Here is a 10,186-nt window from a genome sequence, read left to right on the forward strand (position 1 = left end):
CTGTCTGTGTTTTCTGCAGGTAGATCCAGTAAGAGAACAGCAGCGGAGAGATGTCCCCGGCCTCTTCTTCCACAGGATGATCAGGTAGATGGAGAGAAGGTCTCATGAAATGTCCCCTCTGGTCTGTAGGACGGCTGGGAAGGTCTTGTGTTCAGTCTTATTATATGACTGATACTTGTGTAATGAGAAAGCTGGAGATGGCAGGATTACAGCCGACCGCAGACATTAGATCTCCGCATCTTAGCACTATTTTCTAGTTCTGGAGACGTCTGGTTGGAATAAAGAAGCAACAGGTTGGAGTTATACAGGAGACCTGCAGCTATTTGGCCCAGATCACTACTGCTGTCATGTCATTCCGGCTCCTCATACTAATTAATGACCTTTTCTGGCCATATAAAACCTTCCACACGACTTCTCCAACTGTGTGATGACTTTTACAATATTTATTTCACAGCTGGTGAATCCGGATGAAGATCTGCTCCATATTGATGCTACAGAGACACATGTGAGGGGGGATCAGCCGTGTAAGGAGGATATCCCTACAGATGACCCCCCAGGTGAGTGACCACTAAATGCAGAGAACATCCCAGATTCTCCTCAGTCGCTGACTGCAACTTTTTCACCAAGATTTTTTTGTTTTAATGACTTTTATTGCATTTTTTAATTTTAATTCAGAGTACAACAAATGAGATAATCATCTTTCATGTAGAAGGATATATAAAAATAGTATGTCATGTAGCTTACAGAGTCAATTGCACAGTAGTCAACGATTAAATTGAAATCTATAAAACTAAAAAAGAAAGCATATAGACAGAAGAGTAATTACCAGGTTTGTCAGTATTCCATACATTTGCCAATTCACTCTAATGGCAGTGGATAAGGCCATAATCCACTTGGTACACATTAGAAGCTAACCAAGCTATCAAGCTCTCCATATGCGATAGAATTTGGGAAGCATAAGGAGGCTATAGTTTTTCCTATACTGGGGACATGCGTGTTTTTCTAATGTCTCAGTATGGTGAGATTGGATAAAGCTAGTATTATGAAACCTAATATCCGAAGCTTTGGTGGGATTGCGCGTGAGCCAATATTTATCAAGGCTATGGATGGGGCTTTCGGTACTACATAACCCTCCACGGAGGATAGCATTTGAAATACAGAGTCCCCATATTGTTGGAGAAGTGGTGGAATGCCCAGTTCTTCCACCTATCTGTCTTTCGTAAGCAGTTTATTAGCTAGATGGGGTTTCCACTGTGACCAAATGAGTTGTGACAAGTCAGTTCACAGTTGTGAAAAAGTGTTTTGGCAGAGCAATGGGAAGGGTGCAGAATAGAGATGAGCAAGTATACTCGCTAAGGCACATTACTCGAGCGAGTAGTCCCTTAGCCAAGTATCTCCCTGCTCGTCTCTAAAGATTCGGGGTCCGGCGCGGGTGACAGGTGAGTTGCGGGGTGGGGGGGAGAGAGGGAGAGAGAGATCTCCCCTCCGTTCCTCCCCACCACCCCCCGAATCTTTAGAGGCGAGCGGGGAGATACTCGGCTAAGGGACTACTCGCTCGAGTAATGTGCCTTAGCGAGTATACTCGCTCATCTCTAGTGCAGAACAAATATAGTAATTTTGGTAATAAAAGCATTTTAAAAGTAGCTGTTCTTCCTAGCCATGATATCTGGAAAGTCTTTGAGATTCTTCCTGTAGCGCCTTTAGTAGCGACTCAATATCAGATTGGTATACATTTTTGTGTAAAGCGGTTATTGAGGTACCTAGATATTTGATAGCCTCAGATTCCCAATCAAAAGGATACTTATTTTGGAGATGGGGCTGTGTATCATCGGAGATGTTTATCGGTAAGAGCTAGGATTTTGGGGCATTTATTTTGTAATAAGAGACCTTGCCAAAATCCGGGATAACCTGTAGTGCGATATCTGGGGAGTGTACAGGGTCTGTTAAAGTTAATATATCATCTGTATATAGTGATATTAAGTGTTTACGGTCACCAATTAGAATGCCTTGAAGTGAGGGGTTTTCCTAAAGGGCTTGGACTAATAGTTATAGTTATACTATGAATATCAATGGGGATAGTGGACAACCTCGCCTACTGCCATTTATGATATTCGATTCTATTGATAGGACCTATTTGTAAAGACAGACTGAAGCGCTGGAATACAATGCAGTTAGAGCTTAAAAAAGGACCTGTAGCTGTTGGAGCCTCAGGTGTAGCAGCCACAGGTCTGACGAGAAGAATCTGTCCTAATGAACAGGACTTTATACTCCATAAGAGGGAAATACATAAAAGATTACGGAAACGAGGATATAATAGAGATATTCTTAGAAGAGCAGCACGAAAGGTTGATACTAAAAACAAAACCTCCCTGTTAGAAGTAACAGCTAGTCGAATACAAACAAATTCTGAAAAGAAAATTGGTCTTTTCCACAGACTATAGCAGGAATTTTCATTCTATAAAACATATTATCCAGAAAAATCTTCCAATATTGAGACAGGATAGCACAATAGATAAAATTCTAGACCAAGGTTTACACTGTGCTGCACGTAGGAGTAGGAAAAGGATGTGAAAAGAACTGGTATGGAGGCGCAACCCTCTAAGCTACTAGAAGATGTAGATCAAAGTCCAATGTGTGATGGTGAAAGCACTTCTTTTTTATTATTTTTTCACAAATTAAAAACCAACAATAGAATACGCGTTTCGGGGAAGAACCCAGTAGGAGTCTGGGACAAATATTATCTCCTAGTACCGTGATGGCGAACCTATGACACGCGTGTCAGCACTGACACGCGTAGCCATAGTCGCTGACACGCGGCCGCTCACCCAGCTGATGAATACCGGCAGGGGCCATGACTCCCCTGCCGGTATTCATTAACCAGCACTAATAACCAGCGCTGATCCCGGCGCACACTGTGATGTCAGTGTGCACCAGGATCCTCCTCCTCCCCCCGTCCCCCGACGTCTCCTACCGGTTTGTTCCGCGGGAGACGTCCGGGGGAAGAGGCGTCCTGCAACACACTGACGTCACAGTGTGCACGGGAGATCATCGCTGCTGGAGGGCGCCGGGCACAGGAGGAGCGGAGCATCCAAGCATCCACAAGGTAAGTACATGGGTTGGGGGGGGAGCGTCCACTGTGAGGGGGCAGTCACCTGTGGGGGGCATTCACCGCTGGGGGTCCGCTGTGTGGGGGGCAGTCACCTGTGGGGGGCATTCACCGCTGGGGGTCCGCTGTGGGGGTAGTTACCGCTGGGGGGCCTCTGTGTGGGGGGCAGTCACCGCTGGGGGGCCGCTGTGAGGGGGCAGTCACCACTGGGGGGCCGCTGTGAGGGGGCAGTCTCCGCTGGGGGGCCGCTGTACGGGGGGCAGTCACCTGTGGGGGGCATTCACCGCTGGGGGTCCGCTGTGTGGGGGGCAGTCACCTGTGGGGGGCACTCACCGCTGGGGGGCCGCTGTGGGGGGCAGTCACCGCTGGGGGGCCTCTGTGTGGGGGGCAGTCACCGCTGGGGGGCCGCTGTGGGGGGCAGTCACTGCTGGGGGGCCGCTGTGAGGGGGCAGTCTCCGCTGGGGGGCTGTTGTGGGGGGCAGTCTCCGCTGGGGGGCCGCTGTGGGGGGCAGTCTCCACTGGGGGGCCGCTGTGAGGGGGCAGTCTCCACTGGGGGGCCGCTGTGAGGGGGCAGTCTCCGCTGGGGGGCCGCTGTGAGGGGGCAGTCACCGCTGGGGGTCCGCTGTGTGGGGGGCAGTCACCTGTGGGGGGCATTCACCGCTGGGGGTCCGCTGTGTGGGGGGCAGTCACCTGTGGGGGGCATTCACCGCTGGGGGGGGCCGCTGTGGGGGGCAGTCACCGCTGGGGGGCCTCTGTGTGGGGGGCAGTCACCGCTGGGGGGCCGCTGTGAGGGGGCAGTCACCGATGGGGGGCCGCTGTGAGGGGGCAGTCACCGTTGTGGGGCCGCTGTGAAAATATGATTTTTGTCTCCCGCGGATCCGGACGGCTTCCATAGGCTCCAATAGAAGCCCGCGGGAACCGTCCCCGCGGGAGACCCGCATGAAAATGGAGCATGGTCCAGATTTTTCCATGCTCCATTTTTTTTAAAATCACTTTTATTGACCATCCGCGGGTATTTATCTACCCCGCGGGTGGTCAATGCATCCCTATGGGGTGCGGATCCGCGGGCAGGAGAAGAGTTAAAATCCGCTGCGGATTTTAATTCTTATTTTGCCCGTTAACATGAGCCCTAAAGGCCTTAATTTTCGGTCTGTCCTGTTATATATTTACTAAGTAAAAATATATATTTTTTTCTCCTATATAATATTATTGCATTAGTTTGAATTTTGGCTTTTTCTATTGATTATGGAAATTAATTCTGTAAACTTAGCAAATATCATACCTATGTTGTACCACATATCTGAGTCAAATAAGTGTGAACCTCCCCTTTTATACTATAGACTTACTGCAGTTTATACCATGTCTGTATCAGCTTGGTAAAGGCAATACATGCATATTGCAGACTTCAGATCCTTCAGCTGACATTTGTTTGTTTTGAATTGTTTTTAACTCACTTGGATATTTAAGGAAGTGACGTGATTATCTGGATTAGGTGATCAAGACTCCACACGGAGTTGAAACGCGTCTTGCTTAGTGTCTCTCTGTTTTTTATGCTGCACTTCGTCAAATAAAGGCTTCTGGATTTTATCCACTTTGACAATAGCAACGTCTTCAATTAACTTTATACAGGTCTGGAGAGTAGTCAGGTAAGAGCCAGGCATCAGCAACGGGAGGTCTTGTGTCACGGTACAAATAGAGGAGGTGGGTAGCATTGTCAGAAGGTCGGTATTAGGAAGTCTCAGTCTGATAGCGGAGAAGCCGGTAGAACTGAAGCTTGTTCAAGGCTTGGAGCACAATAATCACGCAAGGTACTGTAGGAAGGGCCAGGATTTTATAGGAAGTCCACTTAACAGGTAGGATGGAGCCAAAACAGGGACAGGATCAGGGGCAAAGGAACAAGGCTAAGTCTCAGAAAGGGAACTGTCCAAGGGCTGGATAGCTCAGTGGAGAAAGCTGCGGGCAGGAGGTTCAGAGTTCGATCCCTGACAGGACCCTTCAAAGCCTATTTACCTGAAGGATGAAAATGCATACACCTAATTTATACTGTCAAACGCGTTTTTAGTGTCCAGAGCTAACAAGACTGCAGGCATCTTTCTTGACTCTATAAAAAGTGGGTAATATTTAGCACTGCTTGGTGGCATTTTACAAATTCTGCCTGATCTTCCTCGATTAATGCTGGCAAAATAGGTGCCAGTCTAGAGGCTAGTATCTATGTGTAAAGTTTGATATCTGTGTTCACTAGTGAGATTGCTTTGAAATTTTGGGGTACATCTGGGCTTAGGAAGGGTAACTATTAGATCTTGTTGGTTTTCCTTTGGAAAAGAACCCTCTGTTACTGCGAGCTAAAATTTTTTACACATATTAGGAGATAGAATCTGTCGGAAGGTTTTGTAATAAGCGTTTGTGAGTCCATCTGGGCCCGGTGATTTACCCGCTGGCAAGGAATTAATACGTTCAAGCACTTCTGTTGCTGTGATTGTACAGTCGAGAGATGCTTTCTGAGCTGCGGAAAAGGTAGGTAAGTTACTCTTTTGTAAAAAGTTTGAGCGTGGTGGGCGCACTAAGAAATATGAATATATAACCTGAAATATGTCCCTCAGATTATGTAGGGCTGGATAATAATCTCTAAAACTATTTGCAATGCCTATTGAATTTGTTGATTTCCCTGTGTTATATGGGCCTAGTAGGTATGAGATTCGAGATGGTGCACCTTAAGACGAGAAGCCAATAGTTTCCCAGATCTGTTGTTTTGGGAGTAGTTTTGGGCTTTGATTCTTTTTAGTTTGCTATCATAATTTGGAGTGTCTGCCTGCATTGAAACATTTATTAAATATCTCCTCCAGGCATTTGGTTCTTTCTTTTTTTACCTAGTGTCCTCATCTTATGAACGAGACCCTAATATACGCTCTATCTGTGTTCCAGAGGACATGAGGATTTACCTCGGGGGATGCCTCAATATTAAAATATTCCCTTAGGTCTCTTTCAATCCTTGTGTCCAGGATTGAGATAACAAAAAATCGTTACTTCACCACAAGTATGTTGGTGTTTGATTATATAGTTCCTCAATAGTTAAAGATATCTGGGTGGACATGGGCCACCCAGTTAAGAAGTGGACATGGGCCAAGACATCCCTTGGTACATAATCCTCCAGATGTTTCGGACGAGGGAGTCTGTGTGCTCTATCAATTATAAAGTCCTGTACTGGCCCACTCCATTCCCTTAAACAACTTTACACAGGAGCGATAGTCACTGATATTGCTGTCTTATGCACCTGATAGTCATGCCATGTAAAGGTACCCTTAAAAAGTTAAACCAAGAAATCTTGTAAATATGACAACTTTTAATGACTAACAAAAAAGATTGATGTTGCAGAAAGCTTTTGAAAGCTCGCTGTAGGATGTTTCTTATTTTGTTAACCATTAAAAGTTATCATATTTACAATATTACTGGGTTTAACGTTTACTCTACTGGCTAATACAATACCCCAATTTTTTCCTTTTATGGTACCTTTACATTCAAGGGTATCTGATAATACGTTCAATCCCCGCATGGTTCAGCTAGCTGACTCAAGGTTGACTCAACCTTCCATATTTCCGAGGTGGATAAAATGAGTACCCAGCTTGCTGGGGGGGGGGGGGGGGTAAAAATGACTGGGGAAAGCAATGGCAATCCACCCCGCAAAAACAGTCTGCGAAGAAAACGTCACGACGTGATGTCACACTAGGAGTCAGTCACGACTCGGTGCTTGCACCAGAGAACTTTACCTTTATTCTGGGCATAACTGCTAATTGTAAACCTCTTTTATTATGCTCAAATAGAAACTTAAAGCGTTTTGGGGATAAATAAGTTCCCGAATAGCCAGCTATATACAACATGCAGGGTAACATATTTATAGAATAAATTCTAAGGATTACTCCTATCAGTAGTCACAGTGTCCTTCTCAGGGACTCCATGGCAGGAACCAACCTGATCAGATGTACTCTGTGCTGCAAAACACTGTGTATTGTACTTTAGGACCACAGTGGTAGTAACAAGAATGGTCGTGTCAGGACCGGCGGGTTTTAGCCCTGAGGACCGTATATGGATTCCCGCCCGGGATGTATATGCACCACTCTTGGTTCGACGGCTCCACAGGGCCTTTCCCCTCAAGCCCGCTCTGGGCCTGCTGACCCCCCGTAGAAGGGGGGGGGGTGTACTGTCAGGACCGTTGGCTTACGGGTCCCTTGTGTCCTCACCGCCGGCCCTGTCCCACAGGTGGCTGCCGTGTGGCGCAGGGTAGCCCTGGTCCTCACCACTGGGTTGCTAGGGACGCGGCGGGTGTTGTCCCGCGCCGCATCCTCGGTACCATGGCTACCCGGCATGCGTCTCCTTCTCTGCCTCCTGCAGGGCTGGGGGCGGGTTCCCCAGCGCTGCTCGGGGAAACTCAGCTGCTGGCAGACTTCCCACCCCAATCAGCTGCTGGGGCGGGAGCTCTGACAGCATTTAAACCTGCTTGTGTCTGCATGCCAGTGTTAGTTTGGTCTTCGTGTTGTGACTCCTGTTTGACTACCTGTTTTTTGGACCTGATGTTGCCTTTGCCTGACCCTCTTGTACCGTGTATCCTCTAGTTGCCGATCCAGATAGTCTAACTCACTTTGATGTTGTTTTGTTTCAGTGTCTGATCGTTAGTCCCTGTGTCCCCCTTCCTTAGTGAGTGTGGGGACCGTCGCCCTGCAGCTTAGCCTAGGGGGCAAGTAGGTAGGGACAGGGGTTGCGGTTTTTTTCAGGGACCTCCAGTATCCCGGACCCCAGTCCTGACAGGTCAGATACAGGGTGGAGTGAAGGAGACCAAATCAAGTCTAGGTCACTACTCTTCTGGTCCCCATGTCACTGTGACTTGATGGCACCAAGGGTATGTTGGAACCGACATTGTGTCATGATTATTTCAGAGAAGCCAAAAATGGCAATCTCCAGTGTGGGTGGTACAAGAAGACAAGGTGGTGACATCCTGGCACCACTTCTGGTTGCGCAGAATATGGTGGTGCCTGGCAATAGGTACCGAAAGTATGGAAACGCTGAATATCTATGATGTGGCAGAGGGCATCCTAGCCACTTCCAATTGCAAGTGCTGAGGCATGGCATGGACAGCACAAGCCTTGAGTATATGGCTGTGTGAATGGGCCCTTCACATTGTATAATTAAAAAACAATAATTTTTATTTTTATTTTTGGCAGGTGGTGGCATCAGGAGCTCAAAGGGACATCTCATAGCTTCATATTTTAAAGTGGGAGATCGTTTTGTCATACAAGATGGAAATGAAGAGCCTGCCATTACCCCAGATATATCCTCAGACCTTCATAGCAAACATATATCATCTGCCCCTTTTAAAGAGGTTTTGTCTTCTGCTTCATTACAGAGTGTTAAGCAAAATCAAATTTACAAAAGGGCTGTTGAACTTCAAAGAGTTCATAAAGAGAAGAAGCCATATTCATGTTCTGAATGTAGTAAATGCTTTAAGCACAACTCAGAACTTGTTAGACATCAGAGTAGTCACTCTGGGGTGAAGGCATTTTCATGTTCAGAATGTGGAATGGGGTTTAGTCGAAAAGCAAATCTTGTTACACATCAGAGACTTCACACAGGGGAGAAGCCATTTTTATGTTCAGAATGTGGCATGGGTTTTAGTCAAAAAGCAACTCTTGTTACACATCAAAGAATCCACACAGGGGAGAAGCCATTTTCATGTTCAGAATGTGGGAAATGTTTTAGTCATAAAGTAGGTCTTGTTAAGCATCAAAGAAATCACACAGGAGAGAAGCCATTTTCATGTTCAGAATGTGGGAAATGTTTTAGTCATAAAGCAGGTCTTCTTAAGCATCAGAGAATTCACACGGGGGAGAAGCCATTTTTATGTCCAGAATGTGGGAAAGGTTTTATAAAAAAGGAAAGCCTTGTTACCCATCAGAGAATTCACACAATGATCAAGCCATTTTCATGTTCAGAATGCGGGATGGGTTTTAGTCAAAAGGCAAATCTTGTTACACATCAGAGAATTCACACAGGGGTAAAGCCATTTTCATGTTTAGAATGTGGAATCAGTTTTAGTCGAAAAGCAAATCTTGTTACACATCAGAGAAGTCATACAGGGGTGAAGCCATTTTCATGTTCAGAATGTGAGATGGGTTTTAGTCAAAAAGCAAATCTTGTTCAACATCTGAGAATTCACACAGGGGAGAAGCCGTATTCATGTTCAGAATGTGGGAAATGTTTTAGTCATAGAGCAGGTCTTGTTAAGCATCAAGGAATTCACACAGGTATGAAGCCATATTTATGTACAGAATGTGGGAAATGTTTTAGTCGGAAATCCAATCTTGTACATCAGTTAAATCGCACGGGAGAGAAGCCAGTTTCATGTTCAGAATGCGCAAGAGCTTTTATACGGAAAGGAAATCTCGTTCACCATGCAAATGCAGATCCATAGTCATGTTCTATGAAATGTTTCACCCGCAAATCACATCATCTTAAGCATCATCAGGAAAGAAGACTTCTTTTTATTGACAAATAGTGCAAGAAAATATGTAAAAAATATGTAACTTTTAAAGTAAACTCAGATGTTGTACAAGAGAAGGGGAAAGCAAGTTAGAGTATAAAATGTAGATTATAGCTTATCTACAATGTTAGTTGACTTTTTAAGTTGCTGTGTATACATGAGGAATAACACTATTTCTGACCATTATTTGTCTTGGATATATAATTTAGTATCGGAGTTTCCCCTCTGCTGTCTTCATCTCTAATTCTTAGGGTGTGTTCTACATATTCCGCTCGGAGCGCTCGGCTGTATAACAGCTGGGCTCTCAAAGCAGAGAACAGCTGGAAGCAGGAGACAAGTGGGGCCACCCCGCTTGTCTTCTGCATCTTCCGCTCGGAGGGCTCGACTGTATAACAGCCGGGTGCTCCGAGCGGGGAAGAGCTGGATGCAGAAGACAAGCGGCCCCGCTTGTCTTCTGCATCCCCTGCTTGGAGTGCAAGATCATCTTTTCAGCAAAGACATCTTTTGAGCGATAATCATTGTGTCTAAATGGCCTCTCACACATGCGCTTG

At 46.0% G+C, this 10,186-nt stretch overlaps 1 protein-coding gene across 1 annotated transcript; it reads left to right on the forward strand.

Annotated features, from left to right (window-relative positions):
- The first annotated feature begins 286 nt into the window (after window positions 1-286).
- On the forward strand, window positions 287-9,812 carry LOC136624410 (zinc finger protein 84-like). Its single transcript, XM_066598386.1, has 2 exons — window positions 287-557; window positions 8,320-9,812. Exons 1-2 carry the CDS (start codon window positions 428-430, stop codon window positions 9,564-9,566), a joined length of 1,377 nt encoding a protein of 458 aa, XP_066454483.1. The 5' UTR covers window positions 287-427; the 3' UTR covers window positions 9,567-9,812.
- Window positions 9,813-10,186: the final 374 nt, after the last annotated feature.

This window comes from Eleutherodactylus coqui, chromosome 4 (assembly GCF_035609145.1).
Source record: "Eleutherodactylus coqui strain aEleCoq1 chromosome 4, aEleCoq1.hap1, whole genome shotgun sequence".
In the NCBI taxonomy this organism is placed as follows: Eukaryota; Metazoa; Chordata; class Amphibia; order Anura; family Eleutherodactylidae; genus Eleutherodactylus; species Eleutherodactylus coqui.